The following is a 16,098-nucleotide window of genomic DNA, read 5'->3' as shown; positions in this document are numbered from 1 at the left end:
ACTTGTTTCAATATGAGAAAGTTTCCTGTAATAGTTGACAACAGTAGAGACGAATGAAGTCTAAATTCTGATTGTAAATGCAAATGTCCACGTTCTTGTAGGAGAAGCATCTTAAAAGTTTGAAGTTTGTATTTATATCTTCTGCAGCATTTAGCTTCATTTTTCTCTGCATGTCAGTTCAGCTGTTTGAATGAGTTCCAGTCACTCTCCGGAGTTTATCGTTCACATGTGACTGTGGGACATGCGCAGAACATCCAAGCGATGGGCGGAGCCTGTGTCCTATGTTATCCTTACTTTGTCAGAAATACTATCCTACTGTATAAACCAGGGTATGTGATCGGAGTGGAATTAGAGTCAATTTATCTGGTGGTACTTATTGTATAAAAGGTTTGAGAACCACTGGATTAGACTGTGTCGATCACACACAGCGAAATAGTTTAGAAATAAACACAAAGTGACACGAGAAGTACTAGAAAGGGATACAGAATAAGCAGTAGACAAATATAGGGAATAACAATACAATTTAAACACAGAAATAGAATAAGCAATGCAGTAAAAAAGTAGATTTGGTAGAATTGAAAATATGAAATGAAACACGGTCATATTGGAGAAGACTATTAGAGAACTACTGCTCTAAGTGAGACCAAAATAAAAGATGCAGTATTGTAACCATCATAAAATCGTGAGGCATGAGTGACAAGAAGGTGAAAAACCCACAGGACTGACCTGCCACTAGAAATTGGAATGGTGTTAATCACCTTTTTTATTTACCCCTTAATTTTAGTGTGAAAGAGGCTATATTCTCAAATAATACATTTCCCGAGACTCTTGTGACGCCATGCTGTCTTTATGGGGGGGGGAGGGGGGGAGCCATGGAGGCACCAGTGTCACTCATACATGGAGGCTTGACGGGGGGTTGGCTCCTCAGTCGGTCCAGAGTACCTGCTAATGGCTCTGTGGATAGAGACACACACACAGAGGAGCCATTGTGTGTGTCCGGGTGAAGCCGGGCGCTATAATGGGGCAGGAGTGGATGTGGCTGACAGACTGACTGACAGGCGGGTCGCCATGACGATCCGTTATCTCGGGGGGTCTCGGCCCATCTCCGCCACGCTCTTCATCATCCTCGTCTATCTGTCTGTCCATCTCTGTGTCTTTTTGCACTCTCTCATCGGCTCTTCCTCCTGTCACTCGCCCTCACACTGGCTCCTTTTTGTGTCGTCTCGAGATAAAACCCTCGCAGAGAGCCTGAATCCGTTTAGGGCGAGGGTTTTGTAGGAGGACATCTTGTTGTACTTCTAAGTTCAGCTCGTTATTGTGGACCACGTATGAAAATAGCAATGTTTCATGGCAGGCAAACATCTCACCTGGAATGTCGTGTTGTGTAGTTAAAGGTACAAAAACTGAAACGCCAGCATGTCTAATACTAACTAATTGTTTTCTAATCAATCTCAAACCACAAACTAGTAATCTGACCCAGGGCTTATACTTTAATATCAATAAATACATGTTGGAAGCAATTCATATCTTTAAATTATAATCCTTGCATTATAAGAAAGAAAGAGTAGTTCATACCAAATATACTATTCGTGTGGTTATCCATCAAGTTTTAAAGCTATGATCTAGTGACTACTCCCGACTGAAGCTTCACTTAAACTGTACAAAGCAAATTAAATCGCAATATCTGACAGTTAAACACCTTTTTTCTTTGGAAAAGAAAAAAAACAAACAAAGAGTGGCTTTGAAGGACTCTGTGCTGCCACAGCCCGAGTCCTTACTCACGTTGTCTATCGCTGCGTTGGAGTGGAACTTGTGAATTGCTCCTAATTGCGGCGTGTGAAGCTGTGTGCGGGTCGTAAATCTGACGGAAGTGTTCAGATAGGCTCATCTCGTAAACACGGTAAACAACTCCGTTTCCATTTATGTCCAGATTCCAGTGGTTCGGTCGGCACCTGCCAGACCAAATAAACACAGGCTTTATAATAACACATTACATTTGTTTTCTGACCTCTTGTGAAGCCAGATGTTACATACTGGATCTCGAAAAGTAGAGTACTTTACCTTGGTATAAAACACAACAAAAAAGCAGATGGAAACAGTAAAATCTAAATCATGTTCAATATACAGTATTTTCTTGTTGCTAACAAAATGCAAACAAAAAAATCGTCTTTAACTCATTTAAATTCTGGACTATCCCATTTCTCCAAATCAAAAAAAAACTCTAATAAATGTAGTTTTAGTGACTTACTTATTTACTTATTTTCTTTTATTCTTCTTATTTTTTCCCTCCGGATTGTGGTTTTCACTTTGAAATAAGTCATTAAGTTGTAATATTTATTTATGTACACAAGGAGGAAACAGTAACAGAGACAACTGTGTCAGGTCAGTGTTATCAGGTGATTAGTCGACAAGCCCCGCCTCCTCCCCCTGTATCGATCGGCTACTGTTTGAGTTGAGACTCTGTCAGGAAACGACCTTTACCTTCCTCTCAGATCAATCACTGACACACACACACACACACGTATGCCGTATCTCTTTTCAGAAATATTTGGTTGCTTAACAAGTTGCCCGTGGTGACACGTGACCTTTGAACTCTCTCTGACCTGCTGTTTTCTTGTTGTGTCGTAGTACACTGAGGAATGAGGATTTCCTCGTCCCGCACTTTGACTCATTAAATCAGAGCAGGATAAGAACTCGACAAGTGACGACAACATATCACAACTTGTGTTTGTAATTTAATGATCAATAATTCCTTATTAACCTTCCAGCATAATATAAAGCTAGCAGGGCATTGGTATTTTGATAAGCGATTATTTGTTTTTTTAATAATTAAAACATGCTTTCTGACTTTTCAGCTTCTTAAATGTGAATATTATATATTTTGTTGCTTCATTTGAAAAAAAATGAATCTTTGAAACTGAAAACGTTTGGATGTGGACACATTAAGACATCTGAGAACAACATTATTCCGAGGTTTCAACATTTTCCGACCTTTTCTGGACCAAACAGGTACTCAATTAATTGAGAAAATAACCAACAAATTAACCAATTAGTAAAATAACCAGTAATTGTAGCTCTAAAAGCAAGTAATCTGAGAGAAGACTGTCTCTCTCTCTGCAGCTCCTCCAGACTCTGGCTACATCCAAACAGTTTTTATATAAACAACAAGGATGAAACATCAGGAGAAGGATTTCTGTTATGAGACTGACTGAAAGTTCATTTTTGAACGACCTTTTTACTGAAAGCTGATAGTCGAGTTGCGGCGAGAGTTGAACTCAGTGCTGGTTTTTAAGTTAAGTTGATTTCACTGTGCACTTTAAATCCTCAGAGTTCGAGCAATAATGCGCGGAAAGTCAGCTACGGACTCTTCACAGGAGGCAGATTTATTCCCAATGAGATCATTTGCTCTCTCATCATCCTCCTCTTCCTCACATATACTTCACACACTGGTAGAGCGACATTAGATCAAGATGGCACGAGAGATAAGGTGACTCTATTTGATCTTACAGCTCCACTCCGATCACTTACCCTGGTATAAACAGTAGAGCAGTATTTATCCAAGTACCACCAGAGGAAACTCTTGTGCCACAGTTTGAGAACCACGGTCACCATCTGTCACATGGTCACATTTGCTCGTAGCCGCGTTAACGTGATGATGAAGCTGTATCTCCTCCTCTTCTGACCGGGAAACCGGTTCCCGACAGCGTTTTTTACTTTGCTCGTCTCGTCCCTAAGCTACCGTGGCTCCTGTTCTCCAGCAGGGGGTCGTGACCTGTTTGTTTTAGAGGAAGGGTTAAAGGTTGAAGGTCATGGTGGTGACGGGGGGTTAAGGTGTGTGTTTGTGTGTTTGGGTGGGTGGGGGGGGGTTCAAGAGGGGCTGGAGTCCAAGGGCTTAAGTGGGGCCTTCAAGTTTTAGAGCTCCTCTCCTGCGCTGACAGACCCCGACTGATCTCTCCATCCTTCACCATGACAGAAAGTATGAGGGGGAGGGGCTTAGGCCAGACAGAGGCTTTGATTTTTAATGAAACATCTTAAAAAGTAAGGGAATGACTGATGAGCACTGGTGAGAGAGCGATGTTACAAACAGCAAGTGTCCAGGAGAACTCGAGATCTGAAATGAGACTGAAAAAAGAGGAAAGAAAACAAGAGAAGTAAAGGAAGACAAAAGGGAAGAGAAAGTGATGGATGAGGAAGGAAGGAAGGAAGGAAGGACGGTGATGGTGAGGAGGAAGAAGAATAAAAAAAGAAGGCTGGTGAGGAGAAGCAGGGAACACTGTCGCCTCCTAGTGGTGAGCAGCATCACTGCTACAGAACTGAGGGTTTCATTTTCAATCAGCCTTTAATTATCGGTCAATTATCAGTGAAAACCTTTTTCCACATTGTGATGAAAACCTTTTATTCAGCTAAAGAAGAAAACATGAATGTGAATGTAAAAACACCATTTTAATAACAACAATGTATTATACTTTCATTTATTTAAATTTAATGAAAGAATAAGTTACAAAAAAGTGCCTTTAAAACCTTCACAAGAACATTTATGTAAGTGCTTATTTTCTTTTCAGCTTCATGGAAACATTTTTGATGGTTTATTGACCGTTGAAACATAAAAAAAAACATTAGTTTTATTAGCTGCACTCTCTCGCAATAATTTAACATTTCTAACATCATCATTAGCTGCGAAATGTTAATATCTTGGGTTTAAGGTTGAAAGATATATTCTTATTTATATATGTAAAAGGTCAGAGATATTTGTTATTTGTAAACAGCTCAGTGTGACATGCACAAATAAAGGAGAGAACCTTCACAGACAAAGCGACACATTAAAAGACTGATTTAAAACTATTAAATAGGTGAAATACATGTTTAAAATGTTTGTTTTAATGTAGAATATCTTAAATGTTTAAACAGATATTGATTCATATATAATATTTACAGTGCAAATTATAATGAATTATTTGTAAACAACAACAACACATAAACATAATCACACACACTTTCCCTTTCTCTCGTGAGTTTATGTGTGTGTGTTGGTGGCGGGGGTGGGGGGGTCGTCACCCTCGGTGACAGACAGCCGTCCAGCCGTCCAGTCTTGGTGCCGCACTGGTATGTTGAGTGTTTACAAGGCGTGGTGACCCATTATGATCTTTGACCCCCTGTGGGGTCACATGTACTAACAACACTTTGTGCTAATGGATAACATGAGAGAGAGAGAGAGGGACATGACCTTGGAAACTTAGAGGCCAATCTCTAGGTCATTAAAGGCTCATTCCAGCACTTTAAAGAAACGGTCAGTTTGAACAACAATCTGCTGCTGGTTTTTTTTCTTTGTTTTAATTAGTTTCTTGTATTTTCCTATTACTTGACAGTCCGCCTGGTTTCTCCACCATTTCTGTTAGTTGCAGTAAACAAAACAAAACAACAGAGTTGATCTAAGAAGGTGAAATGTCAGCAAAGTACATAAAAAAAGCTATAGTACAAGTATTAACATGCATGGCATTTATGTTTTTAATTTGATTAAGGGAAAAGAGAGGGAAAAAGAAAGTTCACACAGTCACAGTTTCCAGATCACAGACTAATGTGGCAGGTTTAGAGTAAGCAATTATTAAATGAATCAACATCTGTTGTTAATTACAATGTTTAATGATTTAAATAAAGACTTTTATTCTTCGCTTCTTAGATGTGATGTTTTTCCAGTGTCTTTGCTCCATAAAATCATCAAAAATGTTAATTTTTTTGTTGACAAAACAAGACAAGATTTGCAAACATCATTATTTTTGATGTTTAGAAAACACCGATCAACATTTTCTGATGTTTTTTGGACTAACCCACTGATCGATGAGATGAGAAAATAATCAACAGATGAATCAGTTAAGAAAATGTTACCATCAGTTGCAGACAAATGTAAAATAAATATATATGAGCAGAACGTTGTTTGTGACTGAGGGTCATGTTTAAGATTCATTTTTTAAAGTATTATAAGTCACTTAAAGACCATTTATTATGAAAATGCATTGTCGGTGTCAGTATTGATTATTTCTATTATTATTAAAAATCATTTGCTCTTTATTTTGAACTATTGTTGACAATGTTCCAAAGTTTAAAACAGAATCTCTGGGTTCAATTTTAGATTGTGACTCACTGGATTTTAAAAGGATGAAATGCAGCATGTGTGTGTGTGTGTGTGGGTGTGGCTTCTTCCTGCTCTCTGCTCTGTATTTGACCACAGTGGCACCTCTGTGGTTTGGTTTTATCTGAGCTCAGCGCTGAGATGAGCAGTCCTGTCTGTGGTCACATCCTCCTGTGGGTTTTCGGTTAAAACCCACAAGGGAAGAAGAGATGCAGGATCTAATCTGGTCGGACATATTGAGAGAGAGGCTACACATGTACTGTAGCTCTCTCTCACACACATATTATTCCTGTATTGTAAGATCAATTGTTCTAGAATATCAACTCTTATTCACATTTTATTTCCTCCCTCTTGCTTATTTTACATCCTCTGACCCGTCTTTCCCTCTCCTCCGCCCTCCTCCTGTCATGACATCATCTGTCCTCAGTGTGGTTGGGGTTTTAGCTGGAGCACTGCTGCTATATTAAAGTGCCCCCATTTATTTTTGCCCTCCTTTGATCCGTCCTCGTTAGAGCCGCTCGCCGCTGGACCGCGGGGGCCACGGGGGCCGCGGGACCCGCCAACCTCCACTTTGTAATCCCTCGCAGTGTGTAAAATAAAACACACACAAAGCATGTGGATAAAATCACCAATAAAGGCTGGGTGTGAAAGTCGAGCGGATTAAACGAGTGCAGATCGGGAACCGGTCCCATGCTGCAGTTGGTGGCGATGACGGATGCGGCGGTGCTGTGTTTGTGGAGGTGACAGGGTGAGTGAGGGTGAGGGGTGAAAGTTTACAGCTAACCTGTGAACTGAGTCACCTTTGGTTTAAAGTCAAATCTGATTCCATAGAAAACACGTGATGGATCAGATTAAAGTGACGTGAAAATATTTACAATTAGAACATAAAGCTGCTGATTAAGATATTTCATATTCTTTTTTTGTTTAGATTTCTTTTTTAGGTTTGTTGTTGGTTGGTTGATTGATTGTTTGGTTGGCTTGTGATTGATGGCTGGTTGGTTTCTTAAATGGTTGGTCAGCTTGCTGGGTTGTGATTGGTTGGTTGGGTGTGTGTTGGGTGGGTGGTCTCTTAAATCTTAAATGGTTGGTTAGTTACTTGGTTGGCTGGCTTGTGGTTGATTTGCTTGTAAAGAGTTGCTCTGTTGGTTGGTTGGTTGGTTGGTTGGCTTGTGATGGTTCCCTTTGATTTTTTTGGTCAGTTGGTTATTTAGTTGGAAGACTTGTGGTTGGTTTGCTTGTGATGCGTTGGTCGATCGGTTAGTTGGTTGGAAGGCTTGTTGGTTGGTTGGTTGGAAGGCTGGTGATGGTTCGCTTTTGATTCTTTGGTCAGTTGGTTATTTAGTTAGAAGACTTGTGGTGGGTTGGTTGTTTGTTTGGTTTGTGTGTTGGTTGGTTGGTCGCGTATTGTGATTCTTTGGTCGGTCAGTCTGTGGGTTGGCTGGTTGGTTGGTTGGTCGGTCGGCCGGTCGATCAGTCAGCTGGATGTTTGTTTTATCCTCAAGCTGAAAACCATCAGCAATAACATCTGCCACACAAACTCATCACAAGAAAGATACAACATTTAATTTACACTACACTATATTGTGTTCAGACTATAAGAATGGAGAGACAGTACTGAAGAAAGTGAACCAGGTGTGAATGTTCTGCTACAAACATGTTCTCACAGTCTTCACACATGTCCGTCTCACCAACACACACTGTATCTCTTGAATGTGTTTCTACATGTTAAATGCTACAGTGCATGTACAGTATAACCAGCTGTGAAGACACACATCACACATTTTCTTCCGTTGGGAAGTTTTTTTTTTTGCAGACCAGAACATAATTTTAATTATTAAATGTATGTTTTGGTGCCTCATATGTCCACGTGGACATGTATGTGCAAGACACAATAAATAAAAAGAAAAACTAATATGGATGTTACAGCTGGAAATGATTTCCTGAGGCACAAATACCCCAAGTTCACTCATAAACCTTTCCCCGTTAATCCCGTGACGATTTCTAAAGTTTGTGGTGGCTAAATTACAACTTTTCTTCCTTACAGTATGTTGGGTTTTTTTTCTAAGTCAAACTTCTCATGTTCTCTCCCTTCTCTGCTGCAGGAAGGAAAGGCCGACTGTAAACAGGAGAAGTGTCCACTTGTCTCTGAAGACTGTGCTCTGGTGGTGAAGCAGACCGGAGCTTGCTGTGAGAGGTGTAAAGGTGAGACGAGCACTTGTACGACAATATACAGTTACTATACACACACACACACACACACACACGCACACACGTTTGCGCTGCTGTTCTTCTGCATTGACTTCCATTCATTTGGTCACCCCTAAACAAAGTGTTATCCCTAACCCTAACCATAACCAGTTAATGCCTTACCCTAACTGTAACTTAACCACAACTCAAACCTTTGCCCTGAACTTAACCAGTTCCTCTGAAATGAGACCAGGTTTTGGCCTAACTTTAACCTAAATCCAATTCTAACCCTAAAACCAGGTCTTAACCTTGAAAAAACCCCTTTAAAGTTGTGCGGCCCGGACATAATGTCCCCACAAGGTCAAAGTGTCCTCACAAAGCTAGGTTTGTAATGCACAATGCATTCCCCAGCCCCTTATGACAACCTTAACCGTCATAAATAAATATAAATACCTCACCCTGACATAAACCTAATTATAATCCTAACACTAAACCAAAAGCCCTTTAAAGTTGCGAGGACCATTCGAAATGTCCTCAGTGTCCTAAAATATCCTCGCTAACCTCACAAAGATATACATACTGTATATGCACACACATACATACACATGTCAAAGTTTGTTTATTAGGTGCTGTTATAATAATATTGGAAGGTAAACTGGGAAATCACACACACACACACACACACACACACCCTCAAAAAGCACTTTACATACTGTAACTGAACAGGGAGGCTATAATATGACCTGTGGGGATAAAGCTCTATTATTTACTTCACATAGAGACATTACCTCTGTGCACACACACACACACACACACACAGCTGCAGTGTGAGGAGACAGTGGGGGAGGGAGGGTGTCATTTACAGTTGCTGTAAATTCATAGTTGCTTTTATGAGCGTGTGACACATAAATGTTTGTGTTTGTCATGTTCAAAAATGTCAAATGTAAAAATATTTATTTGACAAGCAGCATTTATTGCTGTCTAAGCCGATCTCAGTCTAAACTTAAGGTATAAAAACGTAATCATGTAAAAAAGCAGCTGGTATTCCGTCAAAAGCCTGGGCCATTGTTTGAAGTTTGCCGTTCACGTAAATTATGACGAGCACTGTGGGAGAACCTCTGGATCAGATGCCTTTAAAACAGCAGAAGATGATCCAGGTTTTGGGGGTGGAGGAGGAGGAGGAGGAGGCAGCACATACTCGTCCTGTTGTCAGACTTTCTCCTGCTGGGTTCTCACATGGGCTCATGTGGATATTATCTAGACATTTGGCAGAAGAATCACAGGAGAATATGAACTTTTGGCACTTTTCCACTGTAAAGTTCTAGGACGACTTGGCACGGCTCGGTTATTTTATTATTCCACTAGTGATAGTACCTGGTACCTGCTCTGCTGTGGTTCCAAGCGACCTGAGCTGATACTAAAATGTGGCGTCAACAGACTGCAGGAGTGTCGTCAGTGGAAGAGACATGAGCGGCGACGTCCGACACAAGAATCAAACCGAACAATGCTGAAGTGTAGAGCACTAAAAAATCCTGAAAACGTGTGTTAATCTCCGACATTTTGTAAAGAAATAATAATATTTATTTCTTGACTGTGTATTTAGCGCCAGCACTGCTGAAAGCCAGCGATCGTGAGCCGAATCACAACCCTTTCAGCCGTATTTCAGTTTAGTGTCGTGTATAAAACCCATGGTAAGGAGGTACTACTGGAAAACAACGTGCCTGATACCAAAGTGAGTAGAGTCAAGTAGAGCCGGGTTGTGGTAGAATGGAAAAGCTCCATTCAGTTTTATTGTGTTTCATCCTCTGAACTGAGCCTGCTTGATTAATTTGTGCACAATTCTAAATATTTAATTTGTTGTGTGACTTAATTTCTGCCACGCTTCAAAATTATATTTAATAACATAAAACCTTCTAAGTAGTCTCCAAAAGCAAAACCTTCTGTTGCCTTATTTAAATGACATAGTACATAGGATTTTATTTTTGTTTTATTTTGCCTTTGACTTTAATACAGTTTGAGAAATGTTGAATCAAGAGAAACTGCATCTGGCTTCAGTAATGAAGCAAAAAGTGGCTAAAAAAACAATTTTCTTTCTGTACTTATAAACGATGTGGTTAGAAATATAAAAACACACTTAGGCACCTCCCAGTGCTCAGGCAGGGCTGAGCCCTTTTGTTTTTGCGGTTGGGTTTTTTTTATGACACGGCACTTCATTAAGACAGGTGGAATGAGCTCAAGTCGGACGTGGGAAGCCCCACGTCGCCACGGCAACCCCTTGTTAGTCGTCTATTGTGTGGTCTCCTTGTCGCCACTGTGACCAACTTCAGGACCCCAGTGTGTCATATCGCTTTTATGAAATCATACACTCGTTTAATGAGAATCACAGCCAGACTGCACCGAACCACCCACTTTAGAAGTGCCGTTATTAAGCAGTTTATACACGTAGGAGTGTTAAGATCATCAGAAAAGCCTGTTTACATGTGAGGCAGAGTCCTATTCAGACTGCTGTCGTAAATCTGTAGTCGTCAGCAGCTCTAGGAAAACAAGTTGATTGTTGAGTTTAATCTCCAGGTCGTTTTCAGTCTTGTTTATTTGTTTTAATTTGCCTGCTTTTCCAATCAGACAGTTGTTACCAATGGTGGAACAGTGACCTTTCCACTAAATGGACCAACACGTTCTGCTGCTTCGTAGAACAGCCAATAGAAGACACCCTCTCTTTCTCAACTGCTCTATGTTTGGTCAAATCTACCATTTTATCCTCTATATGAGTTCTAAGTCTCAGCTGACATAGGACAAAAGGCGGGGACAGCCTTCTTCCAACCGGGTCGCGAACGTGGGTCTTCTTGCTGCAAAGGCATGGAATGGGAGATGGGCCTAAGAAATCAGAAGATAGTTGGGTTATGAAGAAACTGAAGCTGTGTGATCAGGTCTTTAATTACTGATATTTAAAATGTGCACATCTGGAAACATTAAGTGACATAAATTCACATACAAAAACAATTATCACGACAAGCTGGGTTGTTATTGTTAATATTAATAATTACAAACTAATATGAAACATTCAAATTCCCTTGTACTTTCATGTACGCTGCCATCGTTTTGTAATGTCAGACAGCTGCTTCTCTGACTGTAGGAACGCCAACTTGGAGAAGCATTCTGTATTGTTTTATTCTTCTTAACAGGAGCTCTCCAAAGATGTTGCAAAAGTCTGATGTGCCAAGAAACAGTCTAGAGGAGGCGCAGAACTCTTGTTCTCCCTCGGATCCATCGATTTACGCTATGTGGACAGGTTCTTATGGATTATTGATCAATAACGGCAGAAACATGCTGCCTGTCCCGGGTTTAATCGGGTTAATATGGGAAAGTTGTTGTGTAGTAACAGGATATGATGACGAGGAGTCTGTTACTGTCGAGTCAGATCGACCGTGCCTTGTCCTCAGCAGTGATACAGTATCGCAGGGTTTGATTTACACCGAGGAAAGCAGAGGCTCTGATCACATGTCATCATATGGAAAGTTAAACATTGATCTGAGACCACTTACTGTAAATGGGATGAAATGAATAGGCTTTTCATTTAGTGCTGAGTGGACAGAGTCTCATCCAAACACATCAATCAGGCGTCTGCAAAAAAAAGAAAAAATGTCAGGACATAAAATGCCAACAAGATTATATCTAACTTTGACTGTTCTTTTATTTATTTGTTTATTTCTCAGGCTGCATGTTGGACGGACACTCTTACAACAGTTCTGTGTCGTGGACAACGTCCGCCAAACCCTGCGTGACCCGACGGTGTCAGGTACGTGTGGATGTGCTCGAGTGTTGTTTTTCAGCTCTGACATCATGTTGACATATCTGACCTCTGAGGAGTGAAGGACACATGGGTGGAAGAAGGGACAGAGTGGGGAGGAAGGAAATAGACAATGCAAAGGAAGAGAGGATGCGAGGAAGGAAGGAGTAGCTAATGAAAGAGGAACACGGACAAATTGAAATAATAGCAAGAAAGTTTGAAAGAAATAAGGACGGAATGAAAGTTGCAGTGAAAGAGTGTAGAAGAAGTATAACGAAGGTTAGTGAGGAGGGACGATTGAAAGCATTTTAATATGCACAAACTAAAAGATTTGATTTTCTTCCTGGTTGTGACAGGAAGGTGTCGTGACAGAGGCAGAAGTGCAGTGTGTCGTCCACTGCAAGAATCCCAAAATCCACCCGAAGAAATGTTGCCCCACCTGCCCCAGTGAGTAGCATCATGATTGCACTGATGATTTCACTGCCATTTTTAAAAAAAAAGAAATGTTTTAAGTTTCCCTCAGTTCAAAAAAAATTTCAGTCCTCAGTATTTGTCCTCTGATGTGTTTTTTGACCAGCGTCACATTTAACTGAAAATGTACTTTCATGTATGTGTAATATGTTCATAAGCCCAGTTACAAAGTTAAGTTTTTATCCAACTCATTTTAACTCCTTATGCTCAAAATGGCTGCGTCAACAAAGCGTCAACAAAGTGAAAGCTGTGATTATTACTGTTTTTTTTTCAGCCCTTTTGCCTTTTCTTGTGTCCTGTAATTTGTTTAATTAGTCGTACACGCAGTATATATGTGTGTAATGTTACTACAGTCTTTTTATGTATGAACTAAAATGTCATGTGTTTATCAAATGAATGCGATAAGTGAAATTAGTAGATGCTAATCCTAAAATAGAGCTCTCTACCCTGAGTTTTAGGCTGTTTGTTAGTGAAGAAGGGGATTACTAATAGCAGCAATGGACAGGAAGTTAGACAAAAGTTAGCTAAAAGATTCAGTTTCTTACAGCAGCTTTAAGTAAAAAAACTTCTTTCTTATTTTTTTACAGAAAATACACTGAAAAACAAAAGATAAAAGTAACATTTATCAAGACTATTTGCTTGTCTGTTTTGGTAATGTATATTTTATCACAGAGCTTCAACTAACGATTATTTTCATGACAAATTGATCTGTCGATTATTTGATCTGTCGTTTATATACTTGTTTGGTCTGGAAAACGCTGAAAAATGTTGTTCTCAGATGTTTTGTCCACAAATGATTAATTTCTTTGTCATATGGCGCAAAAGAAATAGTTGTGGCCCTATTTTATCAGCTTTATTCTTTCACTAGACAACAAATAAAACATTGCCAAGCATTGATTATGATAAAGATGCATGCGTGTGTGTGTGTGTGTGTACATATAACTAATGTGTGTTTTATGTGCTTTTGCAGCTTGTATCTTTGAGGGTCGTCTGTACAAAGAGAAGGAGGAGTTTAGTCCAGAGGGAAAACCCTGCATCAAGTGCACCTGCACTGTAAGTACACACACACACACACACACACACACACTCCTCTGTGTCGCCCTTTCCCTCTAACCCAAATAAACCCTACAGGTGCGTCCATTAACACTGCAGGATTAATGTGTTGGCACTCAGCTGGCGGTGCCTGTTGGTCTGTTAACACCTTTACAGATGTACAGATGTGTGGTGGCGCTCCCTGCTGATTCTGAAATATTGTGCTTATATTAATTCATTTGTTACATCCTATGTTGTGTCTCTGAGCATACAAGGGCAGAGGGTTACCCATGTAAGAAAGGAGGACTACACTAGATTTCAGTTTTAGTCCTTAATCACACATTCGCACATTAATCAGTTCATTTTGAAGCTTGTAAAACACCTTACCAATCAAACCTTTTAAAGTTGGATCACTCAGGAAGTAAAGATACTTTAAACCTGTAGATATACTCACTTAGAATCAAAAAGACGATCATGAAGATGAGGCCAAAGGTCATAAAATGATGTTGTATGAAGAAACTGAGCCGTGATATGTTGTTCCAGGGAGGACGGACTCTGTGCATGAGAGATGTGTGTCCTGTCCTGTCATGCCCCGCCCACCTCAGCCACACCCCACCTGGACAGTGCTGTCCCAGATGTCTTGGTAATTTTTTTTTCTTCTTTTTTAAATAAATATATTGTGTGTATATATGTATATATATATATATATATATATATATATATATATATATATATATATATACTGTATATGTGTGTGTGTGTGTGTAGCATTGTAGAAGGATAGTTTTTCCCAGTTTCATGAAATAAACTCTAAATGTAAACAACCTTGCTGTGTGGTACTTTTGCCTAAAGGGATAGTTGAGAATTTTTGAAGTTGGATTGTTGCACACAGGTGACTTCACTCCTTGACTTCAGTTTTTAGCAACTTAATAAAAAAGCTTACCTAATCACATCTATATTAGTGTACACCATCTTGAGAATTAGTTCACTGCTCAAAAACATGTCGGGCAAATGCTGCCACCATCAGTAGTTTACTTTTCCAAACACAAACTCAGTGACCTAGACACAGAAGACCAACAACCCCTGTGTTCTGTGAGCTAAAATTGTTGTTTTTGTCAGTGAGTCTGGTGGATTTAAACATTGAGATAAAATGGCTGTTTCTGGTTAAACAAAAATATTCTCGTTTTAGGAAACACATCAATGACATTTACCCTCTGTCGTTTCTTACTCTGTTCCTCCTCCTCCTCCAGGTCAGAGGAAGGTGTTCGATCTGTATTTAGGCAGCTGCCTGTTCCACAGTGACGTCTATGAGAACGGCACTTCTTTCATTCATGACAACTGCACCACCTGCACCTGCAAGGTACCCGCCTGGATGCTGAACACATAACCAGCTGTGTTCACTAACAATCCAACCCATATTTTCTTATTCAAAGTATTTGTTAATAAAGAAATATATAACACTTTATTTGGTCATTTCCTTCTTTCTCCCAGGATTCCACAGTGGTGTGCAAGAGGCGGTGCTCGCGGGCAGGGAGTTGCCAGGGCAAACAGTGTTGTGAGGAGTGTTTGTCCTACGTGAAGGTGGAGGAGGTGAAGTACTGCAGAGTCCGGAACAAGATCTACAGGGTGAGAGAGAAGATACATGACGATGGATGGATGGATGGATGGATGGATGGTGGGATGCTAGACAGAAGATTTGACATGAATGTGAAGATGAATGATTGACTGTATCATGATTACGACATGATTGGATGTATGGATAGAGAGATGCATGAATGGACAACAACGGTTGAAATGGACGCATGCTGACATCTCTGCGCGTCTTCTGTCCTGCAGGAAGGAGACATGTGGTCATCCGTGAACTGCACCCTCTGCGCCTGTGTGAAAGGAAACATCGAGTGTCAGCCCAAACAGTGTGTACCAATCACCAGCTGCCCCTCGGTGAGTGACAAGGCCAGACGGCCAATCGCTACCCTCTATATTCTGTCGGTGTCTGAAACATCTTCATTAAAGGTTGAAGAGTTTTAGCACGTTTGCTCGCAAACTCTGGGAAACACAGAGGTCACTCGGGGGTCGTATGTCTGCTGCTGGGTGATGGAGTGGATTCCACACATACCGCTGGTCCCCGGCGGTCACACGGTCAATGACAGGTCCAAGTTCACACACCTCCGGTCTTAATAACAAGCCCTCACCTGTCGTTAGTGGTCGAATGACTGGAGGGATGAAAAGGGTGAAGGGTGAATTTCCCTTTTTGCTTGTTTTACTTGCACGCAGTAGCCTTTACATGTAGAATTTGGCATTTTGGCAAATTATTAAAGATCTAATATGTAATTATCAGCTTCACAGGGAAAGGAATATTAGTGATTGTTGGTCTTTTTGGCTCTAAATGGACACCATGTCGTATTGAGGAAGACCTAAAACTAGTGATTTATACCCTAAACCTCTCACGAACATATTTAATAAATCAAATGAGAAGTAAGCTCATATTATTACC

General features: G+C 40.3%; 1 protein-coding gene across 1 annotated transcript in view; it reads left to right on the top strand.

The window, feature by feature from the left end:
• Positions 1-16,098, top strand: part of bmper (BMP binding endothelial regulator) — a 33,248-nt gene that overhangs the window by 9,606 nt on the left and 7,544 nt on the right. The window contains exons 3-10 of the mRNA XM_058647077.1: positions 8,230-8,329; positions 12,028-12,110; positions 12,458-12,548; positions 13,543-13,625; positions 14,148-14,247; positions 14,855-14,964; positions 15,096-15,230; positions 15,441-15,545. Of these exons, the coding sequence (XP_058503060.1) occupies positions 8,230-8,329; positions 12,028-12,110; positions 12,458-12,548; positions 13,543-13,625; positions 14,148-14,247; positions 14,855-14,964; positions 15,096-15,230; positions 15,441-15,545 (807 nt within the window). The remainder of the gene's footprint in view (positions 1-8,229; positions 8,330-12,027; positions 12,111-12,457; positions 12,549-13,542; positions 13,626-14,147; positions 14,248-14,854; positions 14,965-15,095; positions 15,231-15,440; positions 15,546-16,098) is intronic.

The sequence above is a fragment of the Solea solea genome, chromosome 13, assembly GCF_958295425.1.
Source record: "Solea solea chromosome 13, fSolSol10.1, whole genome shotgun sequence".
NCBI classification, from domain to species: Eukaryota; Metazoa; Chordata; class Actinopteri; order Pleuronectiformes; family Soleidae; genus Solea; species Solea solea.
This window is presented reverse-complemented; position numbering and strand designations above follow the sequence as displayed.